Source organism: Lagenorhynchus albirostris, chromosome 11, assembly GCF_949774975.1.
Source record: "Lagenorhynchus albirostris chromosome 11, mLagAlb1.1, whole genome shotgun sequence".
NCBI classification, from domain to species: domain Eukaryota; kingdom Metazoa; phylum Chordata; class Mammalia; order Artiodactyla; family Delphinidae; genus Lagenorhynchus; species Lagenorhynchus albirostris.
In genome coordinates, this window is record NC_083105.1 from 93,140,150 (window position 1) to 93,161,092 (window position 20,943).

General features: G+C 34.5%; 1 protein-coding gene across 2 annotated transcripts in view; it reads right to left on the reverse strand.

Annotated features, from left to right (window-relative positions):
• Positions 1-20,943, reverse strand: part of ATF7IP (activating transcription factor 7 interacting protein) — a 126,490-nt gene that overhangs the window by 69,094 nt on the left and 36,453 nt on the right. The window contains exons 1-2 of one of the 2 annotated variants that reach the window (XM_060166836.1): positions 19,220-19,255; positions 5,765-7,314 (exon numbers count right to left, since the gene is read on the reverse strand). In XM_060166836.1, the coding sequence (XP_060022819.1) occupies positions 5,765-7,307 (1,543 nt within the window). In that variant the 5' untranslated portion in view covers positions 7,308-7,314; positions 19,220-19,255. Of the gene's footprint in view, positions 1-5,764; positions 7,315-19,219; positions 19,256-20,943 lie in introns of those variants that run through there. The other variant, XM_060166835.1, reaches the window with a different exon arrangement.

A 20,943-nucleotide genomic window follows, 5' to 3' on the forward strand; every position in this document is an offset into this window, starting at 1 on the left:
CCTTTAATACTGAGGATGGTGACTCCTATAGTTTCCTAGTTTCCAGAAACACAGAGAAATTGGGTTGCTTAAGATGAAGGTTTACTTAGTCTTTATTTAGCAAACCATTCTTCCACCCAAAGAACAAAATTAGCCCTGGCTCCAATCAGGGTTACTTCAAGCCAGATCAGAAAACAGCAAAGCAAACTGGCCTGGTTTGGTCTGCCTCTTTTATGCATATGTTAGATCCCTCTCCGCCCACAGACATGTCAAGCTTAGCTCCCAATTCCTTCATTTTATTCAAACAACTCCTCTTATCATCAAATTCCCGTTTTCCAGATATGAAGATATGACTGGATTCTCAATACTTAAAACACTTACTAGGAGTTTGAAATAGACAAACAGAATTAAAATTTAGCCTCGAGTTTTATATAATAAAGAAGTTGGGATTTAAAAAAATGGTACTAACAGAGTCTACAGAAGGGAGTAAGGCCCTATATTTCTTTAATTTTTTTTGTTGTTGTTGTTCACAAAGCCTGTAGAGAATCTAAGTGAACCTCCATCAACTCAGAATAATAATCAGAGGCTCAGGTACACAGTGTTTATATATATATATAATTTCAAGTAGTTTCTGGGACTCCTAAAACTCATCCAAATACTTGGGTTAAGACTGTCTTTTTTAGAATCTGTCTTCATTCAGTTTCTGCTATAATTCCTCCCATCTTGAGTATAGCCTCATATGTTGGCATACATTCACAAACAGTTCTATCTGTGGTATTCTTTCCTTTCAACCAGACTAGACAGTAAGCTCCTTAAGAGCAGGTACCAAACCTTGTAATTTTGGTAACCCTAAAAACTTTGGGGAAGAGCTGAGACAAAGTAGATATTTAATATCTTTCTAATGACTGTTATCTTTAATAAAATTCATTAAATGAAAGTGGAAAAACTGTATTGTAGAGGATTAGAAGACAGAATTTACATTAGGGGTTGGTTTCCCATTTTCAGAATTACATCGAACTTTATTCCAAGAAAATACAGAAAAAACGGTTGCCCTGGATCAGGGGTTGGCAAACATTTTCTGTAAATGGCCAAAACGAAGTATTTTCGATCTTGTAGGCTCTATGGTCTCTGACACACTACTCAATTCTGTCCTTATGGTGGGAATTGATGATAAACAATATGTAATATGTAAACAAATAGATGTGGCTATGTTCCAACAAACCTTTATTGACCAAAAACAGTTAAGGCCTATAGGTCACAGTTTGCCAATCCCCTGTCTTAGATTAATGGCTCTACGAGAATACTTAAAACAAAAAATTCCTACAGACTAACTGAAGACAATATATCCATCAGAAAAAATGGGCAAAGAAGAGGAAGAAGCAATTTATAGATAAGGAATACAAATGTAAGATTCTCAGCCTCACAAGAGGAATCAGAAAAATGGGGCACTACTGGCAATGTGACTTTTCCAGAAAATTTTTAAAAGCTTTATTTAACTAATACAAATCTCTAAATAGTATCTTCCACAGTAAGTTTCTGTGCTCCCTTTTAAAGCAAAATTGGGGGGGTAAGTTACATTTTATTATCTCCAATTCTTCTCGTCCCCTTCTCTCTGAAACTCAATTATCAACTAGGCTTTCAACTGCACTGCCCCCTGTCAAGGTCATAAATGATCTCCAGGTCATTAAATATTTCTCTTCCATCTTAACTGAACAAACACCTGCATTTGATACACAAATAGAGTTACTCCTTCCTCCTCAAAACATTCTTTACTTGACTTCTAAGACAACAAAATCTCCTAATTTTCTTTCTAGCTGAAGTTTTTTCTTGGTCTCCTTTGCTGGTTCTTCCTCATATCTTCAACCTCTAAATACAGGACTGCCAAAGACCTCAGTTCTCGGATCTCCTCTCACTGAATTATACTCACTCTGAGGTGATTTCACCTCGTCACTCAACTTCGACTAATGTCTATATGGTATCTACCCCTAATTTTTTCTAGACAGTCCAAGCCTCTGCTCTAAAATCCAGACATATATCTAACTCAGGCAACAATCGTCATTTGAAACTGATCTTCCTCCCACACTCCCCTTTCCAAAACTTGCTTCATCTTTGATCTCACTCAACTCTGAAAAGAAAAATCTGCAACTTCTACAACAATGTACAGGAATACAAGATTCCATAAAGAAAATCCAAGTACGTAAGACACAGTTGAATATAACTGGGCTGAGATAATAAAGAATTTTAGCTGAACACATTAAATAGTGAAAACAAAATATCAATAAATTTTAATTATGTACATCATGGCAATTCTACCACTATTAACCTAACGCAAAATTAGACAGAAACCTTAAATTCTATTCCCATGCAATTATCCTCATTAGCATTTACGTTCATCTAATTTATCTTAAGGATCCAATGAAAGGGAAAAACAACCAGATATTTTTAAAATCTGAAATAATATTTGGAAGGAAATTATGTCAGAGCTTAGGGTAAAATCTTATTTACTTTGAAACAGATTTTTCTCCTCAAAAATATTAAGAAAAAACAATGTTTAAAAAATTTTAAAAGCCGAGTAGAAAAGAGCTCTCCCTCTCATTTCTACATAAGAAACAAAATGAGAAGGGCCAAAAGGGAAGAAAATAGAGACTGCAGTAGACTGAAAGCTAAGGAGAATCTCAATAGGGAGGAACTGTTATTAAGAGGTCATCTAAATATGAGAGAATAAAGACAAATAAAGGATGCCCCTGGATTTAACAACATGAGCATCAATGTCACTCCACTGAGAACAATTAAGAAAGAGGCTGGGAACGTGGAAATCACAATTCAATTAAGTTAAAGAGTAAACAGCAGAAGATGAAACTGTGCTAGCTTTGTTAACATAACTTGAAGAATGGCACTGAAAGAGAGGAAAGATGGAACAGTAGTAGAGGAGAGTATATGGTATGGAGAATACATGGAAGGTAACTAATACGTGTACCTCCTCTGGTGTTGTTTGAATGTTCCCAAAGAGAAACCTTTATTTTCCTAGACTTCTTAAACAGACTATGATTGTAAACATTTAATGAGTATCAGGTATTATACATTATTAAGCAACAATATGACAGCGTCCTCAGGCCTACTAAGGAATATCTGCAATCGTTTTTCAGGTCTTTCATCTATCTTTGTAAACCTGAAATCGCTTTTCCATTTGTTTTCAGATACCTTTCATTATTTTTTGCTGCTGCTCATATCCATAACTGCTATATTTAAAACAAATTTGCTAAAGTGTCTGAAATAATAGAGGTTTATGTTTTCCTACTAGTACAGCACATAAATGTTAGTACTTAGAGGGAAAAGTCAGACTTATAATCCTGTGTTCTGAAAACATTAAAAATTATTCAAGAATAAAGAATCTGAAGAAAGTAATACCTCAACAGATGAACAACAGCAAATATGACATGTAACAGATTCTACTACCATATAAACAGAACAGAGAACCGTTTAAGAACCAATGAAGAAACCATACTTCAACTTACAATACACAAAATCTCCTTTGGGTCAGGGGACAGAAAATGAAAGTTCAGTTACCAGCTAAGAAATTAAATCTATCACTAAACCTACTCTAACAGCATACACTCAAATAAAAGTCTAAAAGTAACCAAAAATAAACCGAACTCTGAATTTTCAAAGTATACAATAGGGATGGTTTAATATTCATCTTTCTGCATTTAACCACTGGGTGGGAGGGATGGTCTCCAATCTCCAAGATCTGACATAAAGGTAAAATGTATAAACTCATTAAATAATTAAGCTTCAATTTGCCATGACTTTCTTATACACACTACCAAAAGATTTTTTTAAGGACTTACCCCAATATTACTCTCTATATTCTTACTGAAAAATGAGTGAAGTTCTCCTTAAACATTGTTATTTATTATCTTTCCAAAATGTAAATTTCATCGTGTCATTCTTCTCTGCTTGAAATCATTCAATGGCTCCCCGGTGTTAGTATGCTTTAGCATTGTAAGCAAGGTCCTCCATAACACTCTTCTATTACCAATTAATTAATTCTACAAACATTTACTGAGCACTAACTGTGACCCAAGCATTTTTTTGGCCTGATTATGATGGCTCAAAGCAGGGGTGATAGCAGTGAAGATGGTATGAAGAGAGTGCATTCTAGATCTGTTCTGAAAGTAGCACCAACAGGATTTCCTGACAGATTGGATATGGACTATGAATGAAAAAAATAAGAATGGCTCCAAGATTTTGGGCCTGAGCAAGTAGTATGGAGCTGCAATTAAGAGGGATTATCTTCCTTAAAACCCTGTGTTACACAGAGAGTGAAAGGAAAGTGCTTCCCTGAATACATCTATATTCTCAAAGTTACCCTCCTCTAAACTCCCAGCATACCAATTTAACATTACTACTGTATTCACAACCATGTATTTAATGGCTTGCAATTTAATTCTTGTCAGAATCCTCAGGGCAAGTAATGAACTTTATCTTTAAATCCCCAAGCCAAGAAAAGCTTGGCCTTTCTATATATACAGGTTTAATAAATGAATGAATGCTCTTTGGAAGTGAATTCATTTTTTAATAAGAAAACGTTTCTATCTCCAAAAGTAGGTATGACATATTGGGGGTGGGGGTGGGTGGGAGGGAATCCTCTGTGTCTTCTAGGCTTTTTTTTTCTTTAAACAAACTAAAAACCAGATGTTGTTTTTCTTATTACAAGGTCACTCCACTCACAGGGCTCTAAGGCTAAGAGAATGTGACACGATGGGAACATAAAGGTATTCACACCAGTCTGAAAGTAACTGAGAAAGTTTCACAAAGTTTCAAACAAGTTTCACACATGTTTGAGTTTGACCATGAAAGCAAAGTAGGATTTTTCTCATTCGCTCTTTTTTCTCTAGTAATAATAAAAGAGATGTAAAAGACAGGCATTGACCAAATCATGAAGTTTATATAGCTTTTATATAAGGAGTTTGAAATTACCCTAAAAGTATTGGGTTGGCCAAAAAGTTTGTTCAATTCTAACTAAAAATAAAGGACAAATTTTTCATTTTCACCAAGAATTTTATTGAACAGTGTATTCACTAACCAAACTAACTTTTTGGCCAACCCAATAATAGTGATCTAATGAAAGAGAGGAACACAGTCAAATAAAAGAGATTTAAGTTATTGAGAGATCATTCAGAAAATGAGGGGAGTACGTTAGGTAGAATCAAGAAGGCTTAGGAAGCAAATGGATAAAGTCTTTATCAAACATATAATTAGACCTCTAGGTTTTTGGCTTCCAGCAATGGTGGTGCTATTCCCTGGACAAAGAATATTAAAAGAATCAGATTTCAACTGGAAAATTAATTGTAAAATGGAATTTGTTACACTTGAAGCAAATAAACTAGTAGGCTTTTAGATTCAAAGTTATTTGGTTGCTAAGTGATAGCATGAACAATTGCTAGGATTTTGATCAATTATGTACTGGAAATTGTTATATCATGGTGTTAAACTGGTCCATCTTATCTCTATTCCCAGTCTATAAGTCCCTTACGGGCAAGTGCAAAATTTTCTACTTATTTTATCTCCCTTCTCAGCACTTCACACAATGCTGCTCTCAGAGTGGTTCTCTGTAATTCTAAATTCTGTGAAGTTAAGAACCTGTGAAGTTAAGAGATCATTCTAGTCACCATCATTCTCAACTTTCTCTGTAACTAAAAGAAATTTAAACTTTAAGAGAATGTTTTACTAAGCAGTTTATCAAAGCTAATCAAAATCTTTAGAATTTAAATAATATGCTAACCTGGAGAGCATGTCTCATTTTGTGATACAACTTCAGACTCATCCTTTTCACCCGAAATATCCTCTTCATCAGAGAGGACCAAAAAGGCTTCTTTTGGCAAACTCTCACTACTTTCTTGTTTAGATGGTGAACCAAAAGAACCTTCCATCTTTTCTTCCAAATCTGGATTTGTCTCATCAATTGGAAGGAGAGAAGCTTTAGAAAAGCAAGTAAGTTCATCTTCAGCAGGTGCAAGCTTTTCCAAAATAGGAATGATTTCATCTGTCTCCATAGAATCTGTATTTTCTAAGACATTCTCATTTTTGTCATCTTTCATAACATTTTCACTAATGGTTTCTGCAAGGTCTGCAGAATTTTCTTCTTCAGTCTTTTCACTTTGGTCAATCTCAATACTGCTAGATATAGCTTCCTCTCCAAGAGCAGATTCTGTGATAGCATCTTCTTCTATCTTCTTTTCAGGAGACACATCTGAACAAATAATTGTATCATCTGTTTCTAGAGCTTCTGCATCAACATCAACATTACTATCAGCTTTATTTTTCTCATCAAATGGGAAAATTTGATCTAACTTTTCATCACCTCCATTTTTTTCAAGAAAATCATCACCTTTATTGCTACTAGGCTCTGTACTATCAGTTTCAGGAACTGGTTCACAGACTGGTACAGAATTTGGTTCGAAGGTGGGATCAAAGACTGACTCAGAAGTTGGTTCATCAGAAACTGGTTCATCGGAGGCTGGATCACCAGAGGCCGAATCACCAGAAGCTGGATCACCAGAAGCCAGATCACCAGAGCCTGGATCATCAGAGGCCAGTGATTCAAAAGCATGATCACCAGAGGCTGGATCATCAGATGCTGAATCACTGGAGACCAGTTCAGTGGAGACCGATTCACCAGGGACTGGTTCAACAGGGACTGGTTCATTGGAGACCAGTTCATCAGAGACTGGCTCACTGGAGACCGGTTCACTGGAGACCATTTCACTGGAGACCAGTTCACCAGAGGCAAGATCACCAGAGACAGGATCAACAGAAGCAGCATCACCAGAGGTGGGATCACCAGACGTTACTGCTTCAGAGGCCAAGTCTCCAGAGGCAGAATCTCCAGATACCAGACCTCTAGCAGCTAGTGCACCAGAGGCTGTATCAGCGGAAGATGGTTCAGCAGTCAGTTTAGAGGCTAGTTCAGGAGTTATATTATTAGAAGACACAGGTTCACACTTTAAATCATCATCCTGCTTGTTTTTTACATTAACGTTTAAGGTAGAGGGTGTTTCTTTCCATTCTGATTTACTTTTTTCGGAGTCAAAACAAAGCTCTTCAATGCCATTCACCTCGTCCTTGTCACTAATATAATCCATACTTTCCAAAGGCGAGGTTGGGTCCAAGTCTCCATTTTCATGGTTGCCATTTAACAGCTTGACATCAGTTTTCAACAGTTCTTCTTTGACCTTGTACACTGCTTCAAGTTGTTGACGATCACTCACTCGCATTGTTTTTCGAGCCTTAAAGACTTTTTTCTGAGGTTCTTCTATACTATCCATTTTGAATCTTTAAAAAGAGAAAGAGAAAGACAGAGTTTAACAATTGAAACCGAAGCCACCTAATTAGACTTACTGCAAACTGATCTTATAAGCAAGCAGCCCTTTATGTAATTTTGAAATAATTACATATAGAAAGCATAATGATCCTTGCTGTGTGTTAATTTTCACATTTATTGAATTTATATAATATAAAATTGATAGCAGATACAGTTCACAGGAGATCAATTACTAGGCAGTATTAGGAAAAAAGTGACTAATTTCTAGTTTTCATTCTCAGTAAGCTAATGGATTCACAGAGTCCGGAGGAGATAGCATTAAAAAAAATACATGAAGTAAAAAAGTAGCTGTCAAAGGAAAGATAAAATTATAAGAGAATGAAAGCAGTAGGGAATGGGAGAGAGGTATAGCGATAAGGGGAAAAAAAGAAGGGAGAATTAAGGAACATAAGGAAAGATTACATTTGCAACCAGGAATATCTAAATTAACAACTGTAAAAACATTAATAAGAGGTTACTATCAAGAAAGTGAAAAGACACAATAGAAGGAAATACAGTCAACCCTTGAACAACAGAGGTTTGAACTTCATGGGTCCTCTTAAACTTGGAATTTTTTCAATAAATACATACTACAGTACTACCTGAACCACAGTTGGTTTAATCTGTGGATGCGAAGGGACAACTATAAAGTTATACGAGGATTTTCAACTGTGCGGAAGGTCGGCCCCCCCTTAACCCCCACATTTTTCAAGGGTCAACTGTATTTACAAATCATACATTTGCAAATAATGTATCTGATAAGACACTTGCATCTGGAAAATATAGAATATAAAATATTGTTGCAGTTGAAAAGTAACAACAAAAAAAACAATTTTAAAATGGGCAAAGGACTTGAACAGACATTTCTCTAAAAGATACACAAATAGCCAATAAGCAAGAAACATGAAAAGATGCTTAACATCATTTAGTCACCAGAGAAATGTAAATCAAAACCGAAATGAGACAACAGCTCACACACACCAGGATGGCTATATCAAAGAAAATAATGAATGTTGGCAAGAATGTGGGCAAATTGAAACTCTCCTGCAATGGCAATGGGATTGTAAAATGGTGCAACTGCTTTGGGAAAACAGTCTGGCAGGTCCTCAACATGCTAAACATTAATCATTAATTTTTAATCTTTCCCTTTTTTTGTAAGTGTATCCATGTAAAGCTATAAATTTCCCTCTAAGTGCTGTTTTAGCTGCATCTTACATTTTAATGTGTCATATTTTTCATTGTTGTTCTATTAAAATATTTTCTAATTTCCATTGTGATTTCTTCTTTCATCTGTGAGTTACTTAAATGTATGTTTCTTTAAAAGGTAAAACACTATGACCATGTGAAGCTCATTAAAAAAAATACAAGGTCAATTTCATATTAAAAAATTAAGCAAGGTAGATTTACGAGTGAGACACGAAGCATTATAGCTTTATTATAGGCCCAACCAAGATGTCCACTTGATAAAAATACATTAGAGCCCTAAGCCCTAATTCCTCAAATTGTGACCTTATTTGAATAGGGTCTTTGCAGAGATAATCAAGTTAAAATAAGGTCTTTAGGGTGGGCCCTAATTCTGTATGATCAGTGGCCTTATAAAAAGGGGAAAATCTGGACACACACACACACACACACACACACACACGGGAGAACGCTGTGTGAAAAATGGAGTTAGCCACAAGCCACAGCTGGGAGAGAGGTGTGGAAGAGACCCTTCCTTAGCTTCCTCAGTGGGGGCATGGCCCTGTCAACACCTTGATTTCAGACCTCTAACTTCCAGAAATGTAAGACAATACATTTCTGTTATTTAAGAAAAAACATTTTTTTCAAGCAGTGTGATTTACCACAAAAACAGAATATAGGATGAAAATAAACAACAGATCATCTCAACAGACACATAATATTCATTCATTTGACAAAATTCAACACTGACTCATAGTTAAACTCTCAGAAATCTAACAGAAGGAAACAACTCAAATCTAATAAAGATTATCTACAAAGAAAACTGCAGATATCATACTTAATGGTAAAATAAGATCAGAACTAAGATAAGGATATTCTCTATCATTGTTTCTGTGTTAACATCTGGTCAGTGCAGTAAGGCAAACAAAAGACTTGGTCCTAGAGAAAGACAATGTTGCCAGTCTATAGTGGAATAAAACAAACGTCCTTTAAGGACTAAGATATACAGAATCAAGAATATTAATTTTACATTGGATATTCACTTAACATCACCATTACCAGTAGGAATGATGTTAGGATATACTTGCTTTGGTTGGAGAAGGGAAAAAAGCAGCCTCGGAAGTCTGGGAACTTATCTAAGGCTCAAAGCTCACTGTTGTTATAAACTGATTTGATGCTTATAGCTAAATCATGTTGGACATAAAACGACTTCACCATTCAAATTAGACAAGGTCACTGTGCAACCCAGCATCCCGTAAAATACTAAACATCTCCCTCTCTGACTAAGTGATAGCTACACTTTTTTATCAATTGCAGCTTTATCCTCGCTGTAGTTTGTCCTCCCTATAGATAACAGTTGCTGAGATACACAAGCATAGAATTGCCCCTGCTTTCTGATAGCACCTAATACAGAGTAAGGCTCTACTGCCTCAACCCCCACCCCCAAAACCCCAACTATACTATAACTGAATCTTTTACCAGGTTTTTTTCTAACATCCTCCTACTGATATGCCTCGCTGTTTCCCCATGGTGAACATTCTCTCTCACTGCAACAAATAATAAACCCAACTTGTTCAATTACAGGTGTGTTCTTGGTGTTCCACTGTTCCTCTAGCTGAAAGGCATAAAACTATGGCCCAGCCTATTTGCTGGAGGCCAATAAAGCCTGAGAACCAACTATTTTGTCACAGTACTTCTAGACTGTGGTATAAAATCTGCATTCATTCTCTTACTTTAAGCCAATTACTTATGTTTCTTGGTCTTTCTAGGTTTTTAATTTAAATTATGGAGCTGAGTGAAACAATTTACAGAAATTACCTTAAAATTGAGGAGAAACGTCAACGCAAAATTATCATAGGCACTATTTTAAGGGTTATTAACTGCAGCTAAAATTTAAACTTCAAAATTTTTCCCATCTACCATCCATTTGAAACTCACACTAACTGAAAAATTTTCTGCAAAGATACAATGCAAATTTTTTAGTCACTTTTCCTTGCTGACTCCAAACATACAAAAGGATTAAACTTACAGTACAAGGAGTATGGTTACCCTTTAAATATTTTCAAATACTGAACTGCAATTCTTTGGGACTTTGACCTCATAACAGCCACATTTCTCAACCATTATGCAGAAGTGGCCATTATTGCCAGTTGCAGTAAAAGCAAACACTCCTCTTTTTTAAAAAAAGTATATCTTCATAATTTTTAGTAATCCCATTAAGAACATGAACTCTGCAAACAGAAACATGGATTTGAATTCTAGCTCTCCGATATACTATGTGACAGACGGCAAGTTACCTAGCCTTTCAATGTTTAGTTTCAGCCACCTTAAAAAGGGAATATCAGTACCTGACATAGAGGTTGTAATAATGATTAAATGAGATTCTATACATTAAGCACCTAGAAGGTAGTAAGCACTCAATAAATGTTATTATCATAATTGTCTATGTATATTCACAATGGCTTTAGGCATAAACTAGAGAATCCGAAACAAATTTCTCTTAAATACTTCTGGGATTTTTTGTATATGAATTAGAAAATCCAACACGCAAACATCACGTTCAATGTTAATAGCCACCACCAAGTAACATTTAATAAAAATAAATGTTATCAAAGCAAGCTGGTTTTATCAACAAAACTGCCATTCAATTCCTTTAGTACACTAAAGGACTACCTATACAAAGAATTACAGAATAACTACCACCTATACCCACAAGGGTGCACACTACAGCCATTTACAAGATTTTTTATGGGTTCTAAGTATAATGAATAACAGACAAAGCAATAAGGAAGTAGCATGAACAACCGTAGCATGAACAACCAGTTCAAACTAGTTCAGCCATATCTATGCAAACCAATCAGCAGTTAAGTTTTTAAAAATCTATTTTGCATGAGCAATGTATATTTAAGAAAGATACACATTAGAGAAGGGTGTGTTTACCTGAAAACAAGTCTCCATGACTGTAGTACCGGAACAAAACATTTCTAAAGATCATTTTAAATACTATCATCTGGAACTGAGACGCCATTCACAAAACTATTTGACAAAAGAAATACTACTTTTTTAGGTGGCAACACTAGAATCATGAAGCTCTCACAAGACTGTAATTTATTTTCACAGGAAAAAGCATTTATATTTTACAGCAGAAAATGTCTGCCATATCTAGAAGTAAATGTGTAAAACGTGATGAACTACTTTCTCCTGAAAACATTTTTTCATGAGAAAGACAGTAAGAAAAAAGTGCTTTTAGGTCCTTAGTCTATATATTCAGATTCAAGAACTCTAGGGAAATACTATCACTATAAAAAAAAAGAATCTTTTTCTACAGCATTAACAAGGATTTCACCTTTACTTAAGGAATTTATATTTAAATAACCAAGAAGGATGTGTTACCTGCAAATAAGTCTCTATGGCTTGGAATTTTTTTTTGAAATTTGTAAATTATTTTTAAGTAAAGCCCAATGAGCCTCTTCTTCTTTAAGTGAAACCATTATTTTCTATTCTGCTTCATCCCCCTCCACCCACTCCCTTCACACTCTTCTTTCTAGCAAAGAGATTATAGCTATGAAACAACAAAGAGAAGTATTACCAAAAGCTGCAATGTCTTAGCCTACAATCTGCCTGCTCAAAAAGCTCAAGAATTTAAGTGGCTATTCAAGAGCTGGTCACAAACTCAGCCAATCAGTAGCCAGCATTCTGATTCCTGCCCAGCAACAGGAGACAGACAATAAGGTCAGAAAAACATAGTTAAAACCTGGATTCACAACACTTCAGTGAGGTTCTTTGTCTGATAAAAGTAATCTAGAACATAATTGCAAAGAATTCTAAGTCCATAATATATATTAAATATATCATATAAATAAATTAAAATAAGATAAAAGGTATAAATCTTATTTATTTTCATTTAAAGAATGTTTCCAGAAATATAAATCCATTCCCTACCTGGGGAATCAGTCAAACATGGACAATGCATAACAAGAACATACTTTTCTACACAATGGGTTAGAATCTGCAAAATTCAAATGTAAATTTCTTTTTAAAATTCCATAGTCCTTAATGTTTATAAAACATTTATACTAAAAATCCAGCAAAACCTTAAATCCAAACAACTAACAAGATTATTTTCACACTCACCTACCTCTATTGTTACAGATTTCCAATTCCAAAAATTAATTGTGTTCTGGACCCAAAAAAGGTTTACTATGGATAGCATTATAAAGTGTTTTGTTGTCTACTGCACTGAACTGATTTAGTTTGATTCATCTAATGAAATTAAAACGTGATTCTTGATAACCTGTATTAAGTGTTGTAAGTACAATTACTACATTATTTTCTCCTTAACTGCCCTTGGCAGCAGGTTACAAAAAGGTTATGAGCTCTCCCCTTTTGAAGAAATAAAGCAAATGTGTAATATTACATAGTAAATACTCATGTAAACTAAAGGCAAATTTTTCCTATATTACATCATTCTACAGTCCTTTAAATGTAAAATTATAAAATAAAAATAGGAAATCTGTCATCAGAATTTTTTTCTCAAATTTACTACCTATAAAATTTTCTTAGTAATAAACAAGTTTTTTAAATAAACCTCACGTTTTTCTCCTTCAATTACAGATAAACCCTGTAATTTTTCAAACACACCCAAGAGGGAGCTTGCTGCAGCCATACTCTTAGTTTATATAGTCTCCCCATAGGAAAAATAAATCAGCAGCTGCTTGAATGCTTCAGTCCTGTGAGAGAACTGAAATTCACTGTCTGATTGGCTCAAAGCCGTAGTTGCCTAAACCAATCAGACATCAGCATCACGTACCTTGCCCGGCAACAAGGGAAGCAGATGAGGGCAAGTGCTCTACCAAGAATCCAAACGGTGTGAAATTAAAGGTGAATGATGAAACTGACACATATTCGTAATATACCCCCAGATTCTTTGCTTCAATAACAGGACTATGGTGGGGTTTTTCTGAGTAAATAAACAAGGATCTATACTACTGCTTTCCAAGAACTGCCTTAACTAACAATGTACCAGGACTGCTGGATCAAAACGCGCGCATACACATAAACACTATGTTAATTCAAAGTATGGATACTTGATGAAGTGTATTTAAAAATAAAACTTTAGCAAAAATTTTCAAAATGTTAAGCAAAGCTACTTAAGTGGACTTGACACTTCTATCTTTGACACAGTTACTCCAATTAAATTCATGCTGTTAACTGACATTAGTATAACATTATTCTGAATAATGGGGTGCTGAAAATAATTTTTATTCAGATCTGAGTTTTTTAAATGGCTTAAATAAATATTAGTCAATAGGCTTGACTCCTAAAGAATCACTTTATGCTGAGGATTCCTAGCCTCTGTAGAGGCTCTGCTACTGAGTTCTTTGAGAATCCCATTGTCAGTTGAGAGCTGTGTGATTTTACTTTGCACTCCTAAATTTTACTTGAGAATTCTGCAATAGTCCTGGCAATAAAACCATAAAGAATAATCAGTGTGTTGCACAGCAAATGTTAATAATCTGCGTATGTTTACTGCCCATTAATGAAGACTGGCGAAACTGCTAGTGCAGTGATTCGTCCTCTTGATACTTATCTGCTCAAATTTAGTATACAGACTTCCTAAATTTTTCTCTTAAATACTGGATATCTTGTCATCTCTGTCAATAATTATTTTTCTAAAACTGTAGTGAAACAAAATCACTACTTCTGTTAAAAATCCCGCAAAGATTTTCATCTTGTTTCCAAACTTCTCTCTCCCAGCCACTCACAAAGCACTGGCAATATTTACTTGAGGATCCAGAGTCCCTTATAGTTCACAATTCTTCATTTCTACTATGCTATGGTTCTTCTCTCACATGCATAAAAACACTGTCAATAGCTATCCTACCACACTTTAAAAAACATTAATTGGTGAAATCTGTTCCTTACCTAATACTCACAAATTCAGTAAAGTATTGAATGTTCATAATATTTGACACAACAAACAACCCCTTCTGCCTGTCATCAAGCTAATGATATAAAAATATGTAATGGAATATCCCCTAGGAAACAGGGAGTTTGCTTTACCAACAATTCCTTGGACAAAGCACGAGCAAATCAATATTGGTTATGCACATCAAACCAGAATGGTCACTACAGTCTAACTTGTTGCATTCACTGATATTGATCTTTTGAGAAATTCTAAGGTAGTCTACATGAAAAAATGCAAGATACCTTAAAATCACTTCTCCAAGTGCATTCTGGGGATCATTCTGTTATATAGGCAAAGTCAAATTAATTGACCTGATCCAACAAATGCAATTTTAGAACACACTTACCAAATTACACCCCCTTAGAAAATTAGCCAGTTATCCATCAGAGCCCTACCCACTAGCTTATCTCACTCACCAAATTCCACCAGCAATGAGTAAAGTTACAGAAGGCCATGTATTTTATTTCCTCAGGAATTTAAGAACCACTTGTCCAAAATTTTTCACACTTTACCTGGGTGAATTACAACACCCAGAATGATTTAGGACAAGTTGAAAGATGTAAATCCTTCAAATGCCAGGAAATAGCTTTTACTTTTCTTATTGACCCAACCTAAGTTGAAAGAACGGAGAGCTTACTTTCTGTGTCAGTCAGCTTTCACTAGGTGATAATGCAGTATGAAAAAACAATTTTTATTGGCTAATAACTAAGATTCTTCTTCATTCTAAGTCATAGGCTGAAGGAGCAGCAACTGTTCCCCCACCCCCTGCAATTCTAGGTCTTGTGGCAGAGAGAAAATCCACAATGACAGAACCATACAGTATACAATGGTTTTAAAGCTTTTTCTTAGACATAGTACTTACTTTCTTAGACATAGCACTACTTTCACTCACATTCCATTTGGCTAAAGCCAAGTTAGACATTAAGAGGGTAGAGAAGAAAAAAGCTCTCATGGGGAAAGACTTCATGTCACATGGCAAAGGCAGGGATATATAATCTTACCAGAACAAGAATAACAGTGAGCTATATAATCTACCACACCTCAAAAATACATAATTATAAAAGCTTAGCACAACAAAGATTTCTAAACTAACAAAACTGAATCTACTCCATGTTCCAGCATTACCATAACAGTTGTCATAGGATAAATCACCCAAACTCTCTAGATTTCACGTCGCTCAACTGTAAAACTGAGGTCAGACCAGATGGGTGCTAAGTTTGATTCTAGCTCAAATTTTGTATTATTTTACTAATGTCTAGCTATACTGATGCTCTTTTATAATTAATTTTTCATTATGAAATACAGTGAACATACAAGATATAAAGTCTGATATAATGAACACGTGTATACATTATCCAGATAAATTAAAAACAAAGCCCTCTGTGTAACACTACCAGATAGCATGCTCCTCCTTCCCCATCCCCAACTCCTTAACACAAAGATAAGCATACTCTTGAATTTGATGTTTATTAGTCCCAGGCATACCTTATACTTTTTCTATAAATTCCCCTTTTCATTAATGAAACAACACACCTTAAAGGGATAAAAGGAACTCACATTTATCAAGGGGTAATTATATGTCAAGCCCTAAACCAAGGCATATTCTTTTCCCATTTATTTATGTGACAAGTTATACAAATTCAACTTTACATCTGAATTAATACATCAATAACCACGCTGCTATCATTCATCTCATTACACAGATAATAATTAACTTAATAAGGTCAACAGACACCCAATTTCAGCATGGAGTTGTCTCCATTGCATATGAACATTTCTTATGCATTTCATCCTTTAAATTTTGCAACCAGGGAGTGTTCTAGCGTTCAAAATGCTAAGCGATAAACTATACTGTATTGGCCACAATTTTCTTCTCTATCTCTTTGAAATGGAAGAGTCATTTGATATAACTGCTAAGGCCCATCCACACAGTAATGAGTTCTGACAGTACACACTCAATTTAACCACCCTGCAGACTGGTTCATATATTAGCTCCAACAGGATTACCAAGAGGTTCTTAAACATTCAAGTATCTTTTTAAAAGTAACTTTTCATTAAGTCACCCAAGCAAATAACAACAGAACTCACTCAACAAACCAGAGAGTTTCCTCAATCTGATACAGAGCATCTAAGAAAAACCCACAGCTAACATCATACTTGATAGTGAAAGACAGAAAGCCTTCACCCTAAGATCAAAAACAAGACAAAATGTCTGCTCTTACCGCTTCTATTTGGCACTGACTAGAGATTCTAGCCAGGACAATTAGGCAAGAAAACGAAATAAAGGTCATGCACCTTGAAAACAAAAAAGTGAAACTACCTCAACTTGCAGATGATAAAATCCTGTACATAGAAAATCCTAAGGAATCCACTAAAAATTGTATTAGAACCAGTAAATGAGTCTAGAAGGTTGCAAGATATAAGATCAAGATATTAAAAAATCTGTTGTAGGGCTTCCCTGGTGGTGCAGTGGTTGAGAGTCCACCTGCCGATGCAAGGGACACAGGTTCGTGCCCCAGTCTGGGAAGATCCCACATGCCGCGGAGCGGCTGGGCCCGTGAGCCGTGGCCGCTGAGCCTGCGCGTCTGGAGCCTGTGCTCCGCAACGGGAGAGGCCACAGCAGTGAGAGGCCCGCATACCACAAAAAAAATAAATAAAATATAAAAATCTGTTGTATTTGTATATACTTGCAATGAACAATTTAAGAATGAAATTAAGAAAACAATTCCATTTACAATAGCATCAAAAATAATAAATTTAATAAAATGTACAAAACTTAATACTCTAAAAAACTACAAAACATTGAAGAAATTAAAGAAGACCTAAATAAGCAGAAAGATAACTTAACCTCTTGAATCAAAAGTCTTAATATTAACATGTCACTACTCTCGAAACTGATCTACTGATTCAAGGCAAAGCCTTGGCTAGGGTTGAGGGTTGGGGAAGAAATGAGGAATGGCTGCTAAAGCGTACAGGATTTCTTTATAATGTAATAAAAATGTTCTAAAATTAATTGTGGTGATGGTTGCACAAGTGTATGAATATTTCAAAAACCACTGAGTTATATACTTTAAACGGGTGAATTGTATGGTATGTGAATTACATCTCAATAAACCTGTTTTTTTAAAATAGCAAACTAGAGTTGAGTATTTTTTCATTTATTTTTAATCTATGACTTTTACTGAGTCACACTTTCATGATGGACAAAACAACTATACCAAAAGAACTGAGTACCGGTTCCTACTTTAGGGAATTTACATTTCTAGGCCAACAAGTATACGTGTAATTATACTAGTGATAAAGGGCAATATACAGAAAATAACAGCAATCTTGTTCTCCACGTGTTCATCTTAGATAAGCCAATTACTTTTTTTCCCTTTCCTAAATGGGACATAATTTTATGATGTTTATCTCACAGGATGGTAATAATGGGCATGAGATACTCATATAAGATAAACGAACAAAACAAATTTTATCAACAAAAACAGTACTGAGCATGGTGCAAATGAACACTCCAGGTACATATACGAATAAAGTCTTCCACACACGGAAAATGCAATTAACCATCTTTACCAAAAGGACTAGGAAGTCTTAAGTGAAGCAGGAGCATTCCCTTTTATTATAAACTGGCACTATAATCAAAAGGCCTTACACATAATTAATGATCATATTTATAAATGAGGTATACTTACTGAACTTTCTGGAGTTACATAAAGCTTTGTCACATTTCATCAATACTGTCTTTATTCAATATGAAGTGTCTTGCCACTGTATTTACCAGTACTTTACATGTATCTTTCTAGAAATAATTATTAGGGGAGGTAATGGGGGGATGGGTAAAACAGGTGAAAGGGATCAAGAGGTACAAACTACAAGTTATAAAATAAGTTAAGTCACAGGGAAGTAATGTCACAGCACAGAGAATACAGTCAATAATATTGTAATAACTTTGGTGTGCAACATATAATATCGAATGTTTTATACCTGAAATATATAAAATTGTAAGTCAACTATACTTCAGTTTTTTAAAAAAAGAAATAATTAGTATAAATTGACTGAAATACCTATGTTTAATGAAACACTTTGGCACATCTCATCATGTATTTAGTATAAGATTAATACATTTTAAGTGCCCAAGCTTCGTTGTCAGAAAACATCTTAAAATATGCTGGTATCATTATGACGTACTTCAGAGGTCATTTAACGAAAGAACAAAAAATAAAGTAAGTAACCTGGAATAATATTTATGAGCTACACAGTGTCTGGCATATAGTATACACTTAGTAAATACTGACTAAAAGAATAATAGGCTATATACATACAACTAAAATCAAAAATAATTCTTAAGCGAAAAAACTAAATTATTCTTTATAAAGCAAAGGTAGTAATCTAGAATATTTCTGACAGAATTGCAAACTAACAAGCTGGCATGTTCAAATACAGCAGGTTTACATACAAAGGTCAACCTTCCTTTGAGGAGTCAGAATGCTTATTTACTAACAAAAAGTAACATATGCCTACTTACACAAAATGCTGCCTCTGACAGGGTGCAATACATAGCACCATTAAAATTAATCTAATCTGACATGAGAGACATTTTTCAAGGCTCATAAATCTTGTTTAGATAGTTGATTTTACATTTCAAAAACTAAAATACCATTTTGAAAGAAATCTACTTTTGCTTATTACTACATAATGATAAAAATCCTCTAAAATAATAAACATACCCCAAAGGAAAACCCCTGCAGCCATCTTATCAGTTCTCTCACTGCAACAGAAACTGAAATACAATTTGCATAGTCACTGTGGTTGGCTAAAGAAAGCAGGTTCATGTAACCAATCAGAAAGCTAGAAATTGGGCAATCATAAGGGGAGAAATTTTTAATCTGCCCGGCAACAGCCTAAAAATAGAAACAATATGCTAGTATGAATCCCAGAATAGATGTGACTATAAGAGCAAAACCACCAGCAAAAAACCTTTACTTTCTTGGGGAAAAAAGATGCACCTTGCATTTCATCATCTAGAATATTAAACTTGCAACTTTTTCTTACTAAGTGGCAGTTAAAGAAAAATGAATGCTAAGCTAAATTAATGGGCCACTTTCAAGTTACATGCCATTATCCATATTATTTTACTTATATACATATGTGTGTGCATGTACATATATATTTAAGCATTCTTTTGTCAGGAGAAAAATTAAGCACTTTAATCATAGTTCTTACATCTCTAAACCTCTAAAAATCTCTCAAATCTGAACACCACTGCATTTTTTCCTATCACTTTTCCCCTGCAATCATTTGAGAATCTTACTTAAGGGTAAAAGACTATTTACTGTGTATTAAAAATACAAAGATTAAATAATTTATCAAAGCAGATCTCTAAATAGGGTGGGGATTATGCCTTATTTATTTTTGACACAAACTTGTTCCAACATACAGTAGTGTCTTCCATATGGTAGACATTCAATAATTGTTTCCTCTAAACAATTCCTGTCAGTGAGGAAAACAAACCATCTTATTGTATATGTCAAGTAAAAGTTAAACATGTAAATATATAATCTGTAAAATACTGCTATCTTTGGTTTTTCAATTTTGTCTAATGTGGGATAATATTAAAGTTGACAACACTTGACTTTTCTTATTCTGTCACCCAAATAAAAGAATGTTTTTCATCATTCTAACTTTCCAACCTAAGTATGCTTAGTATGCATGTTTCCTTGTACATAACAAATTTACTTTGGAGAAATTTTAATTCCTAAAGATGGCAAACAATGTGCAGTCTAATGTAATAACTATGAAGATTATGGGCTACTGAGGAATGACCAAATTTAAAAATAAATAAACAAAAAGAAAGTAAAGAGAAAAGGAAAAAGAACTTTTTAATTTCAAAAATTTAAATTATAGCTGCTGAAATGAAAGGCTGGTTAGACAATCAAACCATATTAAAACAAATGCTATTTATCAAATTTCATGTTCTATACATTTCTTACATCAAACCCTCCATCAGTATGTTTTAGTGATGTAGTAAATTAACTTTAAAATGTTTTCTTTGGTCAAAAAATGAATTCATATATTTGATACTAGGAAAGTCTTAAAAAGTTCATTATGAAAATTACATGTAAAGGATTTATTTTAATAAAGCTTAGAAACAATGTCTCTAAAACATATAAGAACGCAGAACAGTTTTAAGTAACAAAAAGAGCTCCTGTGAAGGATGAAGAAACATCAAATGAGCAATCTATTGAGCAGTATATCCTTTTAATCTAGACATTTAAAGATAGGTAGATTTTAAAATTAAGTTTAACCATGCCTTTTTATTTATTTTTTTATTTTTTTATTTTTTATTTTTTATTTTTTATTTTTTATTTTTTTGTGGTACGCGGGCCTCTCATTGTTGTGGCCTCTCCTGTTTGTGGAGCACAGGCTCCAGACACGCAGGCTCAGCGGCCAT